The 25,056-nt window shown below is 43.2% G+C and overlaps 1 protein-coding gene across 1 annotated transcript in view; it reads right to left on the reverse strand.

The window, feature by feature from the left end:
* LOC309544999 (alanine--glyoxylate aminotransferase 2, mitochondrial-like) overlaps window positions 1-25,056 on the reverse strand; it is a 99,847-nt gene that overhangs the window by 59,193 nt on the left and 15,598 nt on the right. The window contains exons 3-4 of the mRNA XM_082244062.1: window positions 8,855-9,036; window positions 4,312-4,435 (exon numbers count right to left, since the gene is read on the reverse strand). Coding sequence (XP_082100188.1) covers window positions 4,312-4,435; window positions 8,855-9,036 — 306 coding nt within the window. The remainder of the gene's footprint in view (window positions 1-4,311; window positions 4,436-8,854; window positions 9,037-25,056) is intronic.

Consider the following 25,056-nt stretch of genomic DNA (forward strand, 5'->3'; position numbering starts at 1 on the left):
TACACACAGCGTGGCTCAGCCCTGCCCCCACTCTGTGATTGACAGCAGCAAGAGCCTCTCTGTCCAGTGAGGAGGAAGAGAACTAGGATAGCTGCTGCTCTCGTGCATAGTGCTGGATCAAGATCAGGCTCAGGTAAATATAAGGGGGGGGGGGGGGCTATGGGGGAGCTGTATGCAGAAGGTTTTCTACCCTAATGCAGAGAATGCATTATGGTAAAAAAAAAAAAAAAAATCCTGCTGCCTTTACAAGCACTTTAAGTTAACTTTTTAAATCAGTACCAGGGATGTTACTAACATTGAATGAAAAGTGTCTCTTGTGCTAGAGTCTATTTTTGTAGAAATCTTCATTCCTCTTCCTCCTCATACCCTCCACAGTTGTGATCTTCCAGACCTGCGGGGATTAATATGCCTGTCACAGGCAATCATCAAAAGCAGCAATTTTGCCGGCTCTTTCAGCACCCCTACTCCCTTCATAAAAGCTCTACTATCAATTCCTGCAATGAAAAGCGCTCTATAAATGGAGGAGTTGGAAGCAATAATACAGCTTCTGTGAATGGAGGAGGCAGTTGGCAAGGGCAGGCACAGTCAGCACTTTTGATGAGTGTGTGGCAGGTCCAGCGGCTCCTATTAACCCCCACAGCACTAGAAGATCACATCTGCACACCATATTTTCAACGACAAAATATACAATACAGCAGAAAAACAAACACTAGTTGCCACTCCAACATGGCTTAACCTTCCTAGCGGTATTCCCGAGTGTGACTCGGTGTAAGATTTTAGAGCCAAAAGCGGTAACCCCGAGTCACACTCGGGGTAGCGCTAAGAAGATTGCTGGATGCTGGAAGAGGTTTTACTTACCTTTTCTCCGGGATCCAGCGAAGTCTGCGAGCGGTATGCGGCGGCGGAGCTTCCTCCCGATCGTCTGCGAGCCCCGGCTTCCGTCTCCGGCGACGTGACGTCCGCCGGGGGGTGGAACCGGCGGCAAATTCAAATGTAAAATGCACCAAACACACTGATACCGTTCAAAATAAAATAAAATCACATTACATTGCCCCCCAGTGCCCTTTCCTGCAGTTTTACTGTACTTTTTATGTAAATGTATATATATATACATATATATATATATATATATATATATATATATATATATATATATATATATATATATATATATATATACGTATATATATATACACATATACATATATATATATATATATACACACACACATATATATATATATATATATATATATATATATATATATATATATATATATATATATACATAATTCTTGTGAATGAGCAGCCCAAACCAACCTGTATACATTATATATATATATATATATATATATATATATATATATATATATATATATATATACACGGATATATATATATATATATATATATATAATATATGTATACATAATATATGTATATATATAAATATATATATATATGTATATATATATATATATATATATATATATAATATATATATAATAAATGTATACAGTTGGTTTGGGCTGCTCATTCACAAGAATTACATGCAAAATAATGGTACCGCTTTCAGCACCTAAAATCCAAAAGAATCATACCGCCAGGGAGGTTAACATACATTAGATTACATCGGGTCAAACAAAGTAATGACAAGTAATCCAAGAAACCTAATAGATTACTCCACAAAAGGGGGTAATCTGTAAAACAGGTAGCAAATCAGTATGAAGCGAGACAGGGATATGTGAATTTCCCAACTACAGGCTGACCCACGTTATTATAATCACAAGCTAGGTAAAGGCAGGTGGATACTAGAACAATTGTCACAGACAGTAGGGAGTCCTAAATCCCCTCAGAAGGGGTTTTATGTATATATCAGACAAACAAAGAGTAAGAAGAAAGAGAAAACAAGTGAGAGAAAAGAGGTAGAGCAGGGCAATATAGTAAATAAAGAGAAATAAAAAAAGGGGTGGCCTCGTCAGACCTTCCCAGGCCAATATCGATCTGGTCACGTGGAGGTAGATACAAGCAAATCATAGTATCCTTTCTGTGGAGGTAAACTGAGTCCAGAAGAACCACCCTTGCGGTAACGCGATTTATGTCTCCTCAAGGATGAGGTAAGGTCCTCCATGTGCATGATGTCATTTACCGATGTTACCCACTGTTGCACGGTGGGAGGCAATGGGGGATTTCAGAGTGCTGGGAAACATGCCTTGGCCACATCAATGAGATGTCTTACCAGAGAATGTTGGTATTTACATTTAGAGAAGGAGCTAAGGTGCAGGAGGCGTGCCGTTCAGTTTTGTTGCAGGGATAAGTCCGTAAGGGCTCATACATCCCATCAAAAAGGTTGGATTCTCAGACACGATTAAAAAATATAGAGAATCGAACCCCTGGCCAGGCCACATCTCCAGCGTTTGGGGCTGACACTAGGGAACATTCGGTGCGGACCCTGTACCACCGAGCTAAAAGCTTGTACCCCTTGTACCCACTCTCTTGCAACCTAGAAGACTTATGTGTAAAAAAAAGAGGATAAACTCTCTCTGTTCAGGTGTCATTTGTAAATCAAGACCCTTCTCACAGGCAGCAAGTAAACGTCTTATGTGATGACGAAACGCGTCAGTACGCCGGCCCGCACGCAGACACGCCCCTAGCCGCGGCCATCTTGGAATTTATGTTTGTTGTTATATACTAACATGTGAGTAGTTTACTTTGTTTTTGCTGATTTTAAATAAACCAAACGTACTTCACCATCTGAGTTCCATCTGTTTTTGGAGGGGCATCCTTAACCATCTATGTGAAGGAACTTAGGAGATGTGAATTCATTTGGGATTAACACCATTTAAGGACCGAGTGTGATTGACCTGGTGCCAGCTATCATTGGAGATACCCCGTACTCTGGGTTTCCAGCTCTTTGATCTATGCCTGTTTGACCTCTCTTGACCGGGGGTCAAACATTCCGGTAAGGAGACATCCTTTACTAGAACACGTGGTTTCTCCAAGATCTGAGATCTAAGCTGTATGGTGTTGGATTTCTTCTTTTCACTCACTACTGACTTCATGCACCTGTTTATGGACTTTGGTCTTTATTGAGTTCTTAATATATGTTATCAATTTATATTTGGCACTGTACACTTTTTATCTATTTTTATTTGGTCTGATTTACCTATGTACTGGCTGCCTTTTAACAACTAAACGTGGCTTCCCCCCCTTCCTTAAAGGGGGGGGGGATAGTCCTCCAGAGGCACCACTAACTCAGCGCAGGCCACAGAAAGACCATGCCTAATAGAAGCACTAGAAATGCATTCCTGTTCAAAAGAAGTGGGCAGAAGGATAGAGGCTGGTAGGCCCGGGATAGAAAGCAAATAGTGTCTAATTTGATAGGCTTGCCAAGGCGGAAGAGAGGGGAAGGTCATGGTTTGGATGGAGGGGACTGATTTCTAGCTGTCATCCTCCCAAAAGTCCAAAAGTCAGAATGTGTTAGCTATCACAAAAGGCAGAAACTTGTTATCTTAAAGTCCCAGGGGGGAGTCCAGGTTCCCCAGAACTGGTGACATCAGAGAGTTTGAGCCCAAATTTAAAACCAATGAAGGAATCTTGAGGGTGACGCTAAAAGTGGTGCCTAAGATTGGATGGTCACGTATTATCTTGGGTGAGCAGGAATTTCCATGCCAATGCATGGCCATCAGCGGAACGGGGGAATGTCCAAAGACATGCTGGTAGGTTAATTGGATCCTGTATACAAAAAAAAAAAATTGTCCCTACTGTGTATGTATGTGAGTTAGGGACCTTAGATTGTAAGCTCCTTGAGGGTAGGGACTGATGTGAATGTACAATGTATATGTAAAACGCTGTGTAAATTGACAGTGCTATATAAGTACCTGAAATAAATAAAATTAAATAAAAAATGTCACTTTTTTTTAAAGTTTTTCCAATTTTGCCTTGTACGGGGTCCACCTTACATAGTTACATACTTAGGTTGTAAAAATAAACATGTCCATCCGGTTCAAACAATAGAAAAAAAATTAATAAAAAGAATAATTAAAAACCTCTCTATACAGAACCCTTTACCCACAGTTAAAACAAAGGAAGGCAACCCCCCCCCCCCTTACATAATGATCCACTTCGGCATTCTTGCTTTGTTTGTCAGAGAACCGGAAAGGGGACATCTCCCCACCAGGCACCTTAAAATTAGGGGCGATCTGATGGATTTGCCATCCTGGCCTACTCCACTCAAAAACAGAGATCTAGTTTGATCATAGCTGATCTTTAAAAAAAAATAGCCATTACTTATGCATAAGTGTTTAATACCTTTAGTTTCCCAGGCATGCGACTTGTCAGCTTTTCAACATATTCATGGATTGGCGAATGCAGGTAAATATTGGTTGTGTGCCAGAGACGATCAATCTGTCTTTTTGCTGCTTCTGTAACTTTCCTACAATTACAAAGAACAGTAATATTTTTATCTCCGGTGTAGCTATTCACGGTTTCTTTTAAATGATCCTTCTTTACCTCCTGTTTGGTTCCAAGCCCTAGGAGAGACAGGGGACAATGAACTGATGAGGCCTGGTGAGCCCCATATACGTATAATTCAGTAGTCATCCTCTTCTGAAATAAATATTGATTGGCTTCTATCCAATTCTACAAGATTTGTTCTAAAGCAGTGTTTCTTTGACTGTGATCTTATGTAAACATGTATCTTGAGGTCTCTCTTTATCTGCTCTGCTCTACTGAAGATAGAACACTTTTCCTTCCACATTTCAGCCAGCCCTGCCATGGCTAACATTAGAGAAGAACCTTATACTATGGGCCTGATTTACTAAAAGTGACATGGAGTAAAGTGAGGTGAAATGACATAAAGCTAGACTTTATATACTAAAGCATATGTGCTGCAGTGGACATTTGTTCCAATCATTTTAAGAAAAAAATAAATTTTTTCAAGTTTTCGTGCACATGATCGGATATTTGAAATGAACATTGGCTTGTGAGCAAGGTGCAGCATGGTGTGGCAGGGCAGTAAACACACAGAGTCCAAGTTAGGCAATAGCAATATATTGTAGAAAGGTCCAACACAAAACAACTAGGCTCGGTGGGAAGCAACGACTGTTTGGAGCCCACTTATGAACTGTAACAGTGGCGAGTAGACTTGAAAGATGCCGATGGCATCTGCCACAGGGAGCGGAATGTGGCCTGGCCTGTCCACACCCAAAAGGGAGGCTTCCTGGAGAAAGGGGAAATGTAGTCCTTTCACTCTACTCCTCTGGAACCTTTCTCTACCTCTAAGCACTGTCCCTTAGTTGTGCGTACAACTCCCACCCATTCTGTCTGTAGTTTAGCTGCTCGCTGATAGGCCTCGAAGGCCCGGATCACATTGAGCCAAACCGCTCACAGGCTACAGCCCCGTGCACGCCATCCTGATTGTTTAGTCTTGGCCAGCAGGTAGGGTAGGTCTAGGTCCTTTGGGAGGTTCATGCCCAGGATGATAGGCACCGCTAAACTTACTGAACTGTGGATAACCACAACCCCAACTCACTCCACTACCTGGTCATCTATATTTATGAACATTCAGGTAACTCCTTCCACAATAATAGGTAGATTATTGGCTGCCTTCAGGGACAGCCAGGAGGTGTCCAACTGGTTCAGAGTCCTAAACTGCTGGGCGTAGAACTGATAGTCCAGGACGGTGACTTCTGACCCAGTGTAAATCAAACACAGGACCATCTGGTCATTCAATAGAGTGATAATGACTGGACTTGGCGCAACCATAGCCTCTGGCCTTTTGGGGTCTTGTGTTGCTGTTCCCAGGAGTCTTCCCTCTGCCCTGGGAGTCTCTCTGATAGGGAGACAATTGACTCATTAAACGTAGGCACCAAGGGCAAGGCCGCTCCTAATGGCGCCATCATGGTCGCTGCTCTTTCTTCCACATCAGCTATAAAGAGGGGAAAATCCTGCAGACTATGCCAAGTGTGAGCAGCGTGGTGTGGCAGGCAGTAAACACAGATAGTCTAAGTTGGGCAATAGCAAGATATTAAAGAAAGGTCCAAAACAACCAGGCCCAGTGGGAAGAAATTACCACTTACGAACTGTAACAGTGGCCTGTAGATTTGAAAGATGCTGACAGTGTCTGCCATGAGGAGCAGAATGCAGCTTTACCAGTCCACACCCAAAAGGGAGGCTTCCTGGAGAGAGGTAGATGTAGTCCCTGCACAGCCCCTACTCCTCTGGAACCTTTCCCTACCTCTTTGCACTATCCCTGCCAGATGGGGAACCTGTCTCTACACTCGCTCATATAAAGTGTGCCAAACCTGGGAGCCGGAGTCTTAAATAGACTCTGCCTGACCCAAGATGGATGATGAAGTCACGTAGAGCAACAACATTTAATCAGACAGCTGTCTCCTTGTGACTGCAGAAAGTCATAGAGAAACCAAATTCCTCACAACTTCCTTCCCCTTCTGCATTGTCACTTTAGTTAACCTGCAGTGGGGAGTACAGACTGCACCTGTCTACAGGCTCACTTTGCCCCACTTAAAATGTCAGTAAATCTGGCCCAGATTAAAGCGGAGTTCCGGCCTCAAAATCGAAAAAATCGATTTTGGGCCATCCGCTCACTTAGGGCAACCTGAAAGAGAAATGGATATTTTTTTAGTCACTTACCTTATTATAGAAGAAAATATACTCACCTTTCTTCCACTTCCTCCCTCTGCGGCCGTGGCCCGCGCCGTCACTTCCGGTTTGCGATGAGTCCTGGCAGCTGAACATCATCGCTCCCAGGAATCAATACGCCTGCACCGGCCCCGCTCGTCACTTCCGGTGCAGGCGCAGCATTCAGTGCTAAACAGCTTCTGGGCATGCCCAGAAGCTGTGCAGGGATGCCGCGCCTGCACCGGAAGTGACGAGCGGGGCCGGTGCTGTGCATTGTGGGACTCCGACGTCACGGAAGAGGACACGAAGAGGGACGCTGCAGCTTCAGCTGCCCACACCTGAGATGGCAGCGCTGGAGAAGAAATTTTCAAGGTAAGTATTTCTTCTTACAGGTAAGTGCGACCCGGGACAGTTCAGAGGCTATCCATTATGGAATGTACTAGTCCTGACTGTCCCGGGGGTATTTTTAGCTCAAATTGACCCCCGAGGCCGGAACTCCGCTTTAACTTTTGTTCAATTTACTTCAGCCACATATTACAGAAAATAAGGACCTATCTGTCTACAACAGGAGGTCCCTGGCTCAGAGGAGGGTAAAAATTTTGAACGAGGGATATTTGAGGAACAATGTGGCAAGGAGTGAATAAGGACAAAATCACATCTATCTTAAGATGATGGGTTTTAAATTGTAAGATGCACCCTTAGCCATAGGTGGGTCACTACTATCTGTGACTATGGTCTACAGAACTTTGAGAACCATAGTTCTAGAGCAGTGGTCCTCAACCCTGGTCCTCAGGGCCCACTAACAGGCCAGGTTTGCAAGATAACTGAAATACATCCCAGGTGATCTCATTTGCTGCTCAGTGATTGCAGTACTCTAGTCTGCATCTCCCCAAGGTAATACTTAAAATCTGGCCTGTTCGTGGGCAGCGAGGACCGGAGTTGAGGACCACTGTTCTAGAGCAATATATGCAGCAGTCTTGCCCAGAAGCACAATGAAACTCCTGTGGAATCTGGCTGCAATGGATTATAGTACAAAACTCAGATTAATTGTTAAAGTGTATCTTCTACCAAACCCTTTTTTTATTTAGTTTAGGATGTGGAGAAGGATTAGAACATCTACTGGGGGTCCATCATTCAGTCAGAGATATTTCCACTTACTGTCTCAGGGACAACAGTTGGAGAGCTCCCCTTTGTTCTTTTCTGGTAAAAATGTTATCACCTGACGAGTGAGAGAAAATCTTTCTAATACAGTAGGGATAAGTCACCTGTATGGCAGTGAAAGTGCTTAGCGTGGAGGAGTAGGGAAAGTGCAGAAAAAGATCATCCTATCTGGAAGTCTTCCCACTTGGGTAAGGGCCGGCCGGGCATCATTCCACTCCTCGAGACAGATGCTGTCGGCATGCCTGGGGCCTACTTCTGCTGATGTATTGCTGTTACAAGGTGTGAGTGCCACCGTTCAAGTTGCCTTCTCGTTGTCCCTTTTTTGCATTGCCAAGCTTCAATTACAATATATTTATGTTTCTCTGCACTGGACCAGTGGGAGTATGCAATAAAGATCATAGCACCTGATGTTCAACTTAGGGTTAGGTTAGGGTTATGGATTTACTGTATATTATTTTAAGTATTAGGTCATGAGTTAGAGGTCAATTTTAAAGGCTAAGCGTTAGGCCAGGTAAAAAAAGTATTATGGTTTAAAGTTCAGGGTTAGGTGAGTGTTTAGGAGTAGGTTAAACATTAATGTTAAATAAAGGGAAAGGTTAAAGAATAACACAATGTTCTTTATAGAGCTGAATACCTGCAGGCCTCCTCCGGAAATCTTCAATGTGTCAATTGGATCATGGAGGCATCTGAATGTTAAGCTCTACAATTCAGCATTTAAAAGCTTTTTAAGTTTGTTTAAGCCACAAAACAACGGCATTATCTAACAAACCTGTTAAATCAATCCTGTTCCAGGAAATTGCTTTAACAAAAACACATATTGCGACTAAGAAAAGGCCTGTTTTAATTTGAAACACTTTGTGTATGATAGGCATGTATCTGTATGATAGCATGGTATACATTTATTTCTATGATAGGTATGGTAGGCACGTATCTGTATGATAGGCATGGTAGACATTTATCTCTATGATAGGTATGGTAGGCACGTATCTGTATGATAGAGATACCAGAGATAAGATGGTCCTGACTAGTTTCAGGTTTTACGTATACGTACGGGTGGCAGTGTCCAACACTGACAGTGACAATCCCTCCAAAGAGATCCAAGTAACGCTTCCCCTCATGATCAAACAGCCACTGCATGTGTCCCTGGTGTACCAAGAAGGGCTTCTTGTAATAGGTCAACGTTGCAGACAACTTTGTCTTGCGGATATTTAGGATGTTGTCATATGGAATACCCTGCATGGAAAATAATATATATTAAAACCAAAGCCACTTTGTTGCATCATAATATTATAGGCTGGGGGGTTAATCCACTACATCTGTAAATTTCACCCTTGGAAAAAAAAAAAAATATATATATATATATATATAGTGCTACCCCCCCCCCCCCCCCCAGGAGCCGCTGAGTATCTTGGGTTCCCTGTTTGCTTCTGAGCCTTAGTTGAGTCATAACCCCTGTTGACACCACCGTAATACTTTAGCCAGTTATCACACAAAGGATAAACACACCACTTTTGATGAACAATGATTCAGTTTACGTATATTAATGTCAGATTAGCAGTAGTATAAGCATGAAAAAAATCAACATCTGATGTACACAAGAGGAAACCACATATACAAAAAAAAAAAAACAATATAACAAAGAACAGTGCCACTTAAAATTGACCCAATTGCCCGATAGGAGAGATGTTAGGCTAGCTTAGTTGTGGGCTTCCAGTAACCAGAGCCAGGGTTTAACTCTCTGATGATTTTGATTGGAAATGTCTCATAAAGAACCAATCACAAAATATGAGAAGGACTCTTCTGCCGGTTTGAAGGGGCCCTTATGTTGGTGCACAGTAGGGATGTTGTCATGCACCTTGTGGCAGAGCCTGACTCATAGAGGGAGGCCACTCGTACAGCCCCGGCTCAGAGACCACTGATGTTGTGACAGTGACCCGCGAGAGCAAGGCGAGGTATGAGTGCCTGTAGCACAAACAAATGGTTACTGCCCACACCTGTAACTGGTCTCTGCAGCAAGGGGCATTGGAAGGGCAACACATATAACAAGACACAAAAAGATTCCAAGCTCTCTTTACCGACATGCCTAATTCACAGAGCCCCGACAAGGCACCCCATTATCTGTGATCCTAACTCTAATTCTGTGAGTCTCCAACAATGGAAGCACATGCATTTAAATGGACAGGTGTAGGGCAGATATACCTGAAAGGAGCCCACCCCTTCTTAAAGGCACAGGGGCACACTGAACACCCAGCCTATAGCACCATGGCAGCAAAGGTGTCAGTGTGTTGCCTGGCCAATATAATCCATAGCACAAACAAATGGTTACTGCCCCCAGCTGTAACTGGTCTCTGCATTGGAAGGGCAATGCATATAACAAGACACAAAAAGATTCCAAGCTCTCCTTACAGACCAGTCTGCGACAAACCAAATTGACCTGCCCAACAGTATGCATTAAAAACAGGGGTTTAGTTGCACACATTTACAAATACATGCGTAAGCCACAGAGCCCCAAAAAGGCACCCCATTATCTGTGGTCCTAACTCTAAATTCTGTGAGTCTCCAACAATAGAAGCACATGCAATGGAGTGCCTGTAAGATGTCTGTCAGCCGCAGCAGTGGGTAGCAGGTGCATCACCAGAGATGGGTCAGATTGCTGGAACAGCAAATGGCAGCGGAGACAGCAGGTGCTTGACAGGCAGCTGGCAGGTAGCAGATGAAGAACCAGCATGGACCAGGTAGCATGCAGAGCAGGATGGGTGGATAACTGGATGCAAGGTTAGACAAGCCAAGTCAGCAACAGATGGTGAGATACAGCGATGAACGGCAGGCAGAGAACGGTCAGGATACATGCAGAAGTTAGCAACATAAAATCAGGCAGATGAGCAGAAGGCAGAGCAAATCCAGAGACAGGCCAAGGTCAGGGCAGGTAGCCTTCAAGCGAGGTCAGGGAAAGCTGGATCAATCACAGAAGTAACACAGGATCAGATGCAGGAACACGGGTAATAGCTGTAGATCAGACAGCACTGGCTTCTGCAGTTTAATTAGTCCCATTGGTGCCAACACTAGCGACAGGCGTGCATGAGTGCGCATGTGCGTTCGCATATGCACATATGCATTCTCAAACAGGAACTGCACATCTGAGCTTGCACACCTGTGTACGTCTTGAGGCTTCATCTGTTTTATGGCTAGTGCCTTCCTAACAAATGTAATCTCTTTGGGTGAGAAATGGCATTTCCCCAGAGATGATGAAATAGCAAGCAGAGTACAACTTTAATAGATGGCGGCAACTCTGGGAAGGACCTCAGATGATTATAGAGGTTGCTTAAGTGGGAAAGGGATGGGAGCAGAATTTAGCAGAAATGTATATTTTTAAGTGCAGAACTGGGCTTCTGAAACTTGTTCCTTCCTTGGGTAGAATAGATCTGAAGTGGGATACATAAAGAATTCCTGCCTATCAGGGAAGCTGAAGCATTGGTGCTGATATGTGATATCCTGCGTGTAGTGGATCAGTGGACAGTTGGTGGAGATAGGTCGCCGCACTGAATGGGCTACTGAGTCTGTGTCTCTATGTGGCAGTCTGTACTGTAGAAAATACTGAGATTAAGTAACTGGCAACAACAAATAAGCTTGTAACATGTGGTGACATGGTATGGGTTAAGACCCCTTTCCCCCAGTCCTTCGATGTAGCAGGATGAAGCAATGGCTCCCTTTTTCTCTGTCCTCCCGCGGATCTGTTACCACCCCCCCCCTCGTGTTCCTGGGTGGCTGTTCCCTTTTTAAATGCCCCCACCCCTTTGCTAGACCTCATGGGCTGGGCCAAGTGTAGTTCAGTTCCCGTGAAGTCTGAATGAAAGACTCCTGCTTGCAGCACACAAGTCCCAAAGCTCTCAGCATTTCTGTATGGATTGTGTGATGACTAAGTTGCAGGACAGTGCCATCTTGTGGCCAAAAAACAGTTTTGCATAACAGCTACATTACACAGTGTTACATACACTATATTGTCAAAAGTATTGGGACGCCTGCCTTTACACGCACATGAACTTTAAAGAGGAAGTAAACCCTCCTCAAAAAAAAAAAAAAACCCTGTAAGACAAAGGTATAATGAGATAGTATCCATTGCATACTAGCTCATTATGAAATACTTACCTTAGAAAGAAGCCCCCGCAGTGTCACCCGCTCAGCAACAGGGCAGCCGACATGTTCGGCCATCCTGCTTCCTGATTCACGTCCTCCGGCTATCTGATTGGCCGGAGGAGCGACTACATCACTCCCGCGCATGAGTGTGGGAGCCGCTGTTTACGGCACAGGGCTCTGAAGGAACACCACGGGTGGTCATTCCTTCAGAGTGCATGCGCCGATGACGTCATCGGCTGCATTAAAAGTAAATATCTCCTAAACAGTGCAAGTTTAGGAGATATTTACAGTACCCATAGGTAAGCCTTATTAAAGGCTTACCTATAGGTACAAGTTCAAAGAGAGGGTTTACAACCTCTTTAATGGCATCCCAGTCTTAGTCTGTAGGGTTCAATATTGAGTTGGCCCACTCTTTGCACCTATAACAGCTTCAACTCTTCTGGGACGCCTGTCCACAAGATTGTTCATGTCTCAGAAAAGGCAATGGAGGTCCCCTGGGCCGCATGGTCCATGCTTGTGGTCAGCCAGGGACCTGCTTACATTGCCCTTGTACCAGTGGGAGCATGGTACTATGGCCTAGTCCTGGGCTTCATTGCCAGCAAACACACTGTGTGTTAGTGCAGGTTAATTCCCACCTTTGTTATACATCAAATTCTAGTGCAGCATTTTTTCAAGCAATCTTCAGCTGTGTATCATCACTCTAAAATTTTCCTTGCCAAGTGCAGCCTGTTATCCTGCCACTGTCCACAAGTCTAGAGCAGAGTCTTTGTTGAATATTCAGTACATATTCCCCTATTTACATACAACTATATCCTTCATCATTACCTTCTTTCTATTTTTGTAGTTTTTGTGTGAAGATCTCATTATTCGCAATTCTCACCCACCAGTAGTTGCCCTTTCTCCCTTTTAGAGAGCCAGTATATAATTTGGACACTCCCATGTGTGTCCTTTTCTAAGTTATTGGAGTGACCTTTTTTTTTTTTTTTTAGAACATTTAATGAATATAACTGGAAAGAGATTTTAACAAAAGAGCAGTTCTTATATTGAGCCAGTACTTTACCCATGCAGCTCCATACCGTCCCTTGTAAGCGATCCCCTCCCCATGACTTTACCATTAGGATCAACGGCACAACCATTAGTCCCTTCACACATGCCAGAGTACTGGGTGTATTTCTAGACTCTGACCTCTCCTTCAGCCCCCACATCCAATCACTGACTACATCTTACCGCCCTAAACTCTGCAACATTGCCAGAATTCGCCCCTTCCTGACTAACTACACCAAAAAGCAATTCATTCCTTGGTTATCTCCCGCCCCAACTACTGCATCTCTCTCCTCAACAGCCTACCCTTAATCACTTCTGGACCGGAAGATTTTGCTGCTTAATGACCAGGCCCTGTTTTGCGATTTGGCACTGCTTTACTTTAACTGACAATTGCGCGGTCGTGCGACACTGTACCCAAACAAAATTGACGTCCTTTTTTTCCCACAAATAGAGCTTTCTTTTAGTGGTATTTGATCACCTGTGCGATTTTGCGCTATAAACAAAAAAAGAGCGACAATTTTGAAAAAAAAAAATAAACAATATTTTTCTCTTTCTGCTATATAACATTCCCAAAAAAAAAAAAAAATGTAAAAATCTAATTTTTTTTAACATTTTAGGCCAATTTGTTTTCTGCTACATATTTTTGGTAATAAAAAATCGCAATAAGCATATTTAGATTGGTTTGCGCAAAAGTTATTGCATCTACTAACTATGGGAAAGATTTATGTAATTTTTATTGTTTTTTTTTTTTACTAGTAATGCCGGGGATCTGCGATTTTTTGCGGGACTGCAACATTGCGGCGGACAGATCGGACCCCTAACTGACATTTTTGACACTTTTGGGGGGAGCAGTGACATTACTACAGTAATCAGTGCTAAAAAATATGCGCTGTTATTGTAATAATGACACTGGCAGGGAAGGGGTAATGCTATTGGTGATCAAGGGGTTAAATGTGACCATAGGGGAGTGATTCTAACTGTGGGGGGGGGGGGGGTTGGGCTTTTGAAATGATCATTGAGACATGCGATCCTATATAGCAGGAATCGCATGGTCTCTGTGATCACTTCAGGGAGAATGACAGACGGCTGTGTTTACATCAGCCGTCTGTCCTTCTCTGTCAGCGGGGAGAGATCGCCGGTGTCAGACGGCAATCCGAGCCACCTGACACCCGCACTGGCTTCCCCGCTGACGATCGGGGGCAGGAGCGTGCCTCCGGCGGCGCGCACTCACCCCCTAGTGGCCTCCCAAGCAAATGACGTTAATTAACGTGATTTTGTCTGGGAGAGCCACACTGCCGATGTAAAAAGGCAGTGCAGCGACGGGAAATGGTTAAACAGGCCTTTTAGTCTATTGTGAATGCTGCTGCTAGACTCATACACCTTACTAACCGACCTGTGACTGCTGCTCCCTTCACTGGCTTCCCCTTCCCCGCCATATAAAATTCAAAATACTAAGAAGTAACCACAACTCCCAAGGCTATCCACAACAACGCCCCTAGCTACATCACCAAACTCATCTGCAGATATCGCCCAAATCATCATCTCCACACCTCCTAAGACCTCCTGCTCTCTAGCTTTCTCATTACCTCCTCCCATGCTCACCTCCAGGACTTCTCCAGAACCTCTCCCATCCTCTGGAACTCCCTTCCCCAGTATGTCTGATCAGCCCCTACCCTGTCCACCTTTGGGCGATCCCTAAAAACTGATTTATTCAGGGAAGCCTATCCCACACCCACCTAAGATCTGTACTTGAGCCACCTCCATCAGATCATCCCCTGCAGCTATTAACTTTTGTACCAAGTCCCCCTCCTTTTAGATTGTAAGCTCCACAAGCAGGGCCCTCCTGTTCCATCTATATTGAACTGTATTGTAATTGTATTGTTCCCCTCTACATTGTAAAGCGATACGCAAACTGTTGGCACTATAGAAATCCTGTACAATAATAATAATAATAATAATAATATTAATAATAATATACACACCCCACTTACATACAGTATCTCACAAAAGTGAGTACACCCCTCACATTTTTGTAATTTCTTTATTATATCTTTTCATGTGACAACACTGAAGAAATTACACTTTTCTACAATGTAAAGTAGTGAGTGTACAGCTTGTATAACAGTGTAAATTTAATGTCCCCGGTTTCGGCAGCACTCATGCAGCCCCAGACCATGACACTCCCACCACCATGCTTGACTGTAGGCAAGACACACTTGTCTTTGTACTCCTCACCTGGTTGCCGCCACACACGCTTGACACCGTCTGAACCAAATAAGTTTATCTTGGTCTCATCAGACCTCAGGACATGGTTCCAGTAACCCATGTCTTTAGTCTGCTTGTCTTCAGCAAACTGTTTGCGGGCTTTCTTGTGCATCATCTTTAGAAGAGGCTTCCTTCTGGGACGACAACCACGCAGACCAATTATATGCAGTGTGCGGCATTTGGTCTGAGCACTGATAAGCTGACCCCTCCCCCCCCGCTTCAACCTCTGCAGCAATGCTGGCAGCACTTATAGGTCTATTTCCCAAAGACAACCTCTGGATATGACGCTGAGCATGTGCACTCAACTACTTTGGTCGACCATGGCGAGGCCTGTTCCAAGTGGAACCTGTCCTGTTAAACCACTGTATGGTCTTGGCCACCATGCTGCAGCTCAGTTTCAGGGTTTTGGCAATCTTCTTATAGCCTAGGCCATCCTTATGTAGAGCAACAATTCTTTTTTTTCAGATCCTCAGAGAGTTTTTTGCCATGAGGTGCCATGTTGAACTTCCAGTGACCAGTATGAGAGAGTGAGAGTGATAACACCACATTTAACACACCTGCTTCTCATACACCTTGTCACTAACGAGTCGCATGACACTGGGGATGGAAAATAGCTAATTGGGCCTAATTTGGACATTTTTACTTAAGGGTGTACTCACTTTTGTTGCCAGCGGTTTAGACATTAACGGCTGTGTGTTGAGTTATTTTGAGGGGACAGCAAATTTACACTGTTATACAAGCTGTACACTCACTACTTTACATTGTAGCAATGTGTCATTTCTTCAGTGTTGTCACATGAAAAGATATAATAAAATATTTACAAAAATGTGAGCGGTGTACTCACTTTTGTGAGATACCGTAGGTCTTTAAATTCTTCATGTGACAATGCTGATTGGCCCAGTGGTGAAGACGACAGCAGGCAAGGTACATATACAAAGTATGTTGGGGAGGGAACAGTGGTCATTTTGACGTCAAGTTTTGATTTAGTTTTAGTCACAGACTTTTGACTATAATGCCATTTTAGTTTTAGTGGTATTTTAGTCATCTGAATTGTTTTTGTTTTAGTAGTATTTTAGTCAACTAAAATTTGCAGTACATTTTAGTCAACTAAAATATCCTACATTTTAGTCGACTAAAATCATTTAAGTCAACGAAAATCGAATGGGTTTAGTTAAATTGTAATTCATTTTTTAAGCATTTCTCTAGAATTCCCAAATTTATTATATACTTATGGAGTAAAAAAAATCTAATAACATGTTACTATTTATGATATTAAGGTGTGAATAAACTACACAGACACAGATTTAGCCATTGTACAAAGTAAAAGTAGTGAAGTAATAAGTAAAATGTCCTTCCCTCACATTTTTGTTCCATTTTCGTTCGTTGATGAAAATTGGAATAGATTTTTGTCATAGTTTTCATTAATTGCCGAAAATTCTGAGTCAATTTTTGTTTTCGTCACTGGAAAAGTGCCGCTGATGAAAAGTAGGATGAAAATATTTTCACCAAAGAAATTAACACTGAGAGGGAGATTAAAGGCTAAGTTCACTTTTTTTTTTCCTCAAATCCAGATCCCCTATGCACCAATATACTATTAATGTACCTCACTTGCAGATATAATATCTGCAGTAAGTGGTCGGAGGGAGAGGTTGGAAGATTCTTGTCTTAACCCCATGTTTTTAATTCCAGATTTTTAACTTTCCACTTTTGTTCAAAAATTCCACATGCAAGCCACCATCAACTGCTAGCAAACCATTGACTTGGAGAGTCTTCCAACCTCTCCTTTCAACCGATAATATGCTAAGTGACTTTCCCGAATATGACGTCACATCCGGCGCGCCGCTCACTGACACCAGCCGCTTGCTGTCTGTTGCCCTGCTACCAGTGCTGGGCCTCTCTGCACTGCCACACCATCATCCCTAACCATCGGGACCTGCATTTTTGAGCCACCTGGCTGGGGATTCTCTTCAACCCACCGCAGCACCGGACCCCGATTACAGGAGACAGTAAGCTTTTGCAGTGTTGGTATCTGTGTTCTATGAGCGCATCCAGCTATCCCTGGATGTCACGTGGGCTGTCACGCTTCAATCATCTTTGTATTATGGAACAATTACTGTTCGTTTTATCTTTTTGTAGCGGACTGCCATTCTTTGATAATGCAGATTTACCTTCTGCTCCTTCTCCGTCTCTGTGCTCCTTAAAGACTGCTTTCAGCCTCTCCCAGGAAGTGAAAGAGCAGGATTGTGGGAGATATAGTTCTGTATTGAGAGCAGACTGTATTTGGATTACTGAAGGAACTGTTCTCCCAGGGAGCAAAGGGGGGAGTGAAGGATCATGGGAGAGACTATAAACCTATCTGCTCCACAGTGTGAACTCTCTCTTGCTTCTGGGACCCAGTGAGTGCGGGTCAGCCTGTTGTGTGTTCACTGAACTGTCGGTGGCTGAGGCCTAGTACATGAGGCTTAACCCGAGTGCGGAGCTCATCCTCAGTGGAGCGGATGCTGTCAGCTACACGGTGGATGCTGACACAGCATAGCTAGAGAGGAAGCAATTGGAGGCCAGACGGGCAGCCTGTGGCAGCAGAGCATTGCTCACTCTCAGACACCACGTGGGAGAGCGCATCGCCTGTCTTACAGGATACTCATGAATGGACATCAGAGAATGAAAGGGTGCTTGTGTGGAAGTCCTGACCGCTAGTATAACCTTTTTCATCAACACACTGACCGCAGACGTTATTACACACATCACTTCTTTTGGAATTACAAAAATCACATTGGACAGTGATAAGAGCTCCAACTGCCGGTGAAGACTTAGCAAGGCCTTGCTAGGAGAGGGGTGTTGACACCTGTTACATCTTAAAGGGGACACACTTGATTTGCTCTGTAGCAGTGCTAGTTTGAGTATTCATAGCATCAGGATAATTATAAGTTCTTTTCCTTTAAGCTAACAGTCCTAGTAGTGCTATAAAGTTCAACAGTCATTGTTTCAAACCTTAGAATATTGTGTTACCATTGTTCAATGATATTGTAATTCTTTATTTGATATTTCTTTATATCAGTCTGAATCTCACTGGTTTAGGTGGGATTTGACTGACTGATAGTGTATACCTGTCTATCCTTTAAGTATACAGCAAACATCATTTATATTGTGTTAGTGTATTCTTAAAGGTGTATACACTCTCAAATTACCAGGTTTTCCAGTGGGGCGGAGCTTGTTCTTGGGACTGAAAGGCAGAGTGCGGGACCTGTTTTACTTAAGCGGCTCCTGAGGGAGTAGCGCTACATTTTAATAACTTTTTTATGTTTACATACGACCTGTGGCACAGTCACTACTATTGGGACTTCTGGGACTAAGGGAATGCTAGTGTACATCACATACAGTATATACGTATACTCACTAGTGCTTGACTTTAGCAATTTCTTGGTCAAACAATTGGTCTGTTTGGCACCATCCCTGGTGCTTTTTATCCTACTAGCTGCTGGGGCGTTTGAAACACATGAGACTACATTTATATCTTGTTTGCCATTCATTTAGTGTGGGAATTTTTTTTTTTTTATAAGGGAGAGAAAAGCACATTAGGATGGCTGGGCAAGAAATGGCATGGAAAAACGCTTCTATTTATTATGAAAAGGTAAATTCTGCCCGAAAAGATGAACTTATCCTTTAGAAAGCCTGTTGCAATGAATGGGCAAAGCACAGTTTTGCTTTAAAAAAAAAACTCAAAAAGTGACTGTTAAAGGAAGCATCTAGAAGTGTTATCTGTGCCTAGACACTACCCTGAAAGATTTATCTTTTATCTTGAATTCTTTCTGAAATATAAAAGTTATGGAGAATCAGATGCAGGGAGACAACATTTAATGCTTGTGACTAGTGCTGTGCCTTCTGTCTGCCCTTTTTATGGGGAAAGTTTTTGGAGTCCAGTTCCTTTGTTATTCTGAATTTCATTCAGACACAAAAATGAATGCAATTCTGTAATCAATAAACATTTATTAAAGTGGAGTTCCACCCTAAAAAAAACTTTTGCAGCATCAGGTAGAGTAAAAAAAACCTGAAAAAGAATTGGATAATTAATATTTTTTTTTTGTTTCACTTACCTTGATTATAATGAAAATTAACTTACCTTCTTTCCTCTTCCTCCTTATGCGGCCACGGCCCCCGACGTCACTTCCTCCTTTGCATTGCGTCAGATGAGCATCATCAATCCCAGGATGCAATGGGATTGCTGGCCGCTACTCTGATTGCCGATCGCAATCTACAGCGCATGCGCGAGATCGCAATCGGCATTCTGGGTAACTAAAAAAAGGAAGAAGGACACAGCGGGGGACACAGCGGCTTCAGACTCCCAAACCGGAGATGGCCGCGCTCTTCAATCAATTTTAAAGGTAAGATTTTAGCTATATTCATTTACTGTACACTACTGTAATGTGGGAATAGTGTTAGTGTAATTGGGGATAGTTTAGGATTAGGGGGGTATTTTTAGGTAAAAAATGTTGTCACTCAAGGTTCATGCAGACAGAAAGGGAGAGCTTCTCTTTCACTCTCCAATCATAGGCTGGGGAAGGGACAAAAAAAACCCCTTCATTTTACCTTCTGCATAGAAAAACCAGGTTTCTTCTCTGTGTAAGTGTGTGGACTGGATGGACAAATTCTTTGGCAGGTAAAAATTTGCATATACTGTATGTATTTAATTTGTTTATTTAGTGTGTGTATGTATCCCGGTGTTTGAGGCAAAGGTATGCTGAGTCATGGTTTTCTGACTACATTATATTTCACATTTCTGTATTTTTTAGTGTAGTTATCATGAGCTTAAAAATGAAAGTTTGCAGTATCCAGAGCATTCCTGTACAGAACTTGTCAAAAATCAGCCAGTTGGAAGTCCAATATAAACCCGAGGAAGCTGGCTGCACATATGCATAGTTCAAAGGTCTTTTCAGAGTAAACTAACACTATAATAATGTATGAGAAAGAATTGCAAAACAGTTGTGGAAAACCTAGTTTTTTTTGGACAAAGTAGGAAACAGGTTTTTTTTTTTTTTTTACAGTATTGCTTAAAATCCAATAAAAGAAGCAAAAGAATATGTTGTGATCATACGATTTAATAAAATGGAATGTTAACACTGAAATTTGGTGTGTGGCATCTGCTTGTTTTTTTTTTTTTTATTTTAAATTCAGAGTAGAGACAAGCCCAGGGGTTATACTAGCAAGCACAGGTTGAAGGCTTAGAAAAGTACTGTTCTGTTCTTCTTGATAGGTTTTTATGGCTCTGTACAAGCTAGATTCACCCTCTCTATTTGTCCAGGTAACCCATATCTCTTGGTCAAAATTTGATGAAAAATGCAAAATTGTATGGCCTCCAGAGAAAAAGTCTACCTATGGGAACACCTGACAACTGATCTCCACTTGCTTTGGAAAGAGTCCTATACTGGGGGGGGGGTCTCAAGAATGCATTAAAATTCTGAATGTAGTCACACATGGGGATCTTTGAAATTCTTAATCTATAGGGATGGGCTGAACGACCCCCTGTTCGGTTTGCACCAGAGCTTTCGAACATCACGATAGTTTGGAACTGAAAATAAACCCCTTTGAAGTCTATGGGGCCCGAACTGGAAAAATCAAAAGTGCCCATGAAGGTTTATATGCAAGTAATTGGGCATACAATGGTTATGGGGATCCGGGTACTGCCCTGGGGACATGTATCAATGAAAAAAAAATTTGTAAAAGTTTTTTAAATGAGCAATGATATACTGATAATTAAAGTGAAAGCATAAAAATGAGAAATAACAATAAATGCATTTATAAAGCCCAAAAAAATGACATTGTCTCTGTAAGGTTTTGTTATTTTGTAAGCAATGGCTTGAGGAGCCAGTCTTTATGATAAGGCCACAATGTAGTGCACTGGGAGCAAGATTAGAGATTTTTTTGGAAAAATTCTGGTGTCTCTTCGCAGACTTTGGATAGAAGTAACAGCTGCGGAAAAATTGGTCTTTGTGTGTTGAAGGTGCCTTTACACCGTAACTCTATAGAGGTACTCTTGATGAAAGCAAGAATTGCCTTGCTGCCAAAAATTGAAATTATATTCACCTGTCAAACAGGTGCAGAAAAATTGGTCTTTGGGTGTCTGTGGGTGCCTGCACACCTTAACCCTATAGAGGAACTCTTGATGAAAGCAAGAATTGGCTTGGCTGTCAAAACTTTTAACTGATTTGCACCTGTCAAACAGGTGTGGGAAAATTGATCTTTGGGTGTTAAAAGTGCCCATGAAACCTACACCAAAAAAATTCTTCCAGATGAAATCAACGCCCACAAGGCAGCCTAGAAGTCCACATCCCAAAAACACTTAATCAGTGACATCGGCATCAGGGGCTTCGCTGCTGGTAATCCAGGACTGATTTGTTTTCATAAATGTCAGACAGTCCACGCAGTCTGTGGATGGACATGTTCTATTACTAGTAACAAAACCTTCAGTAGCATTGAATGCCCGTTTGGAAAGCACGCTGGATACAGGGCAGCCCAGCAGCTCAATTTCATACTGGGCAAGCTCTGGCCAGGGGTCTATTCTCATGACCCAGTACCCAGTAGATCGTCAACTAGAAAGCTCTCCATCTCTGTTTTAGCCCCTAGATAATCATCCACCATATGATGCAGATGCTGCCGATGTGATGTGGGAGCTGAGAGCCCTGGGCAGCGAGGACTAAAAAAATTGTGAAATGTATCACTTAGGCGGCCCCCTTCTCCACCACTCTTCTCTTGACTAACAGAAGCCTCAAAACTACGTTTTCCACAACACTGTAACCTACCAGATTTGGGAAAAGCATTACATAAACTCGTCTTTAAAGTGTCATCAAGAGATTTCATATTCTGCTCCCTCTGTGGGGACGGAATGAGTTCTGAGACTTTCCCCTTGTAACGGTGGTCAAGGAGGGTTGCAACCAATAGAGATCCTTCTTCTTGATGCCACATATTCTTGGGTCCTTTCACAGGCTTTGCAGCATGAGGGAGCCCATGCACCGCAAGTTTGCGGAGGCATGAGAAGCAGACTCCTTGGGGTCACTGAGGATTACAGTATCTGGAACTGCCTCCTCCCAGCCACGTACTACTACCAAGGGTTCTAGGGATGGAAAACTATCTATTGAGGGTTGACATATGTCTTCCTCTGCTTCAATGCCCCCAAAATTGCCAGAATCCTCCACCTTTTCCCTCTCTTCTTGTGCGTTCTGTGGCGTAGGAAGAATGGTGTCTGCATAAAGCGGCCTTGAGAGAAAAGGAAGTCCTCAGCTTCCTCCCGCTCTGCCTCTAAGTGCCATGTCCATAATGCCACGCAGAGTCTGCTCCAGCAGGAACCCAACAGGGATTGTGTCACTGATGCATGCATTGTCACGGCTCACCATCCTTGTGGCCTCCTCAAATGGTGACAGTACAGTTCATGCATCCTTTATCAGTAGCCATTGGCGTGGGGAAAGGGAAAAAAAGCAGAGCCGGCCTGAGGCTGTCGTTGTGCCATACTCACACAGGTACTCGTTGGCCGCCCTCTGCTGCATATGCAGCCACTGCAGAATTGTTAAAGTCGAGTTCCACCTGGTAGACATGTCACAAATCAGGTGGTTTATGGTCAGGTGGAATTTCAGCATTTCATGCATCAGTGACAAGCATTGGCTGTGTATGACTGCCTGAAATGGCTACAGACTCTTCTGGCCTGCTTTAGCAGATCTTCCAACCCTCTGTACCTATTTAGGAAACGCTGCACCAACAAATTGAGGACATGTGTAAGGCGTTGCTCATATGTCAACTTTCCCTGTCTAAGGGTGGACAGGAGGTTTGTGCCATTATCGCACACCACCATTCCTGGCTCCAGCTGGCGTGGTGTGAACCAACCCTGGGCCTGCCCCTGCATCGCTGCAAAAATCTCTGCTCGGGTGTGATTCCTGTCCCCTAGACACACCAACTGAAGCACTGCCTGCCACCTCTTAACCTGACTCATTGAATAGCCCCTTGAACGCTTAGGGGGTACTTGTGGTTTCTAGGACAATTCAGCAGAGGAGGGCATGGAGGAGGAAGAGGAGGAGGGGGTAGAGCTGACAAATCTCTCATCAACACCACTAGCTGTAGAGAGACATGGCAGCACAACAAGCTGCAGCACTGAGCTCTGTCCTGCATCCTTCTGAATTGCAAGCAGAGTTACCCAGTGTGCTGTGAACGAAATATAGCGCCCCTGACCATGCTTTCTGGATCACGTGTCAGCAGTAACGTGGACTTTGCAGCTGACTGCCTTGCCCAATGATGCCACGAAATTGCCTTCCACGTGATGGTAAAGAGCTGGAACGACCTTATGTGAAAATAAATAACGACTGGGAACCTGCCATTGTGGTACAGCACATTCTGCAAATTCATGGAAGGGGGCAGAATCCACCAGACGGGAAGGCAGAAGTTGTAAAGCCAGCAGCTTTGACAAGCTTGCATTTAGACACTAGGCATGTGGGTGGCAGTGACTGTATTTTATTTATTTTTTGTCTGCAGCAGATGGGGCAGAGAAATTTGCTGGCAATAATCTACAGCTGGTTGTGTGCTACTGGCAGATGTGCTGCAAGGACCTGGGACACCCTTCGCTATACCATGTTTTTTTGCAATTCTTGATGTGCTGGAGACAAAGTTTGCAAATTGCAACCACGTCCACCTTTGCTGGTGGACACAAATATGCTGCTGGCCCCCTCACAGTGCCATGGAAATGTCTGCCTCTCCTTGTTGGCCTCCCAGACATGATGCTTATTAGCAAAATGTAATACAGATGTGGAAATGTGTATGTGGATTTACTTCAATCAATGGAAAGTGGTGTTTGGTGCACTTTAATCTGAGTACTCACTACACAGACACCCACCACCGACACGCTACAATATACTGCAGTAAAACTGCACTAATGCACAGAAATAAACTGCATTAAAGGTGCACTAACACACTGACATATACTGCGTTAAAGGTGTAGTAATGCCCAGAAATATGTTGCGTTAAACGTGCAGTAATACACTGAAATACACTTCGTTCAACGGCACGTAACGCACAGAAATATACTTTGTTAAATGTGCACTAATGCACTGAACTATAATGCAGTAAACCTGTCCTGACAAAACAAACTGACACTAAAGTAAAAATAAATGGTCAGTCACTACACTCACTGAGCTATCACTAGATTCACACTGAAATAAAAATGAACGTTTACTACTCTCACACTGACTGAACCATCACTAGATTCACACTAGACTGATATTCTACACTAACAATAGAATCAGAATAGTGCACTATAGCACTCCAAATCTCTAGTAGCACTGATAAGAGCCCTGTTCTATCTCTCTCCAGGCTGATATCATACTTCAAATGGCCGCCATTGAAATAATACTTTTATAGTGTGGATTGGGACTAAGAGCAATGGGCCATGATTGGATAGAGTCATCATTACTTTCTCCAATCATGGCTCTGACAGTTCTCTGTGCCCTGATTGGATAAAGCTTTTATTGCTCTAGCCAATCAGGGCTTCCAATGCACTGTGCTGTGGCGCAGGGCATTGTGGTTATTCGGCAGGCTGAACAAACGGTCGAACGCCCCAATAATTCAGGTGTTTGACAAATGGTCGAACAGCCAATGTTCAGCCCAAATTCATGCTCGGGCCAAACCGTTCACCCATCCCTATTAATCAAGATTTGTTATACCAGAAAGATCATGGAGCCACCAACATCCTCACTCTCTGACGTGTTTGGCACATTAAATGAACTTTTTTTTTATTAAAGGTCACTTTATTTTATATAAATTACAAGTACAAAA

The sequence above is a fragment of the Pelophylax lessonae genome, assembly GCF_965119305.1.
Source record: "Pelophylax lessonae genome assembly, chromosome: 1".
NCBI lineage: Eukaryota > Metazoa > Chordata > Amphibia > Anura > Ranidae > Pelophylax > Pelophylax lessonae.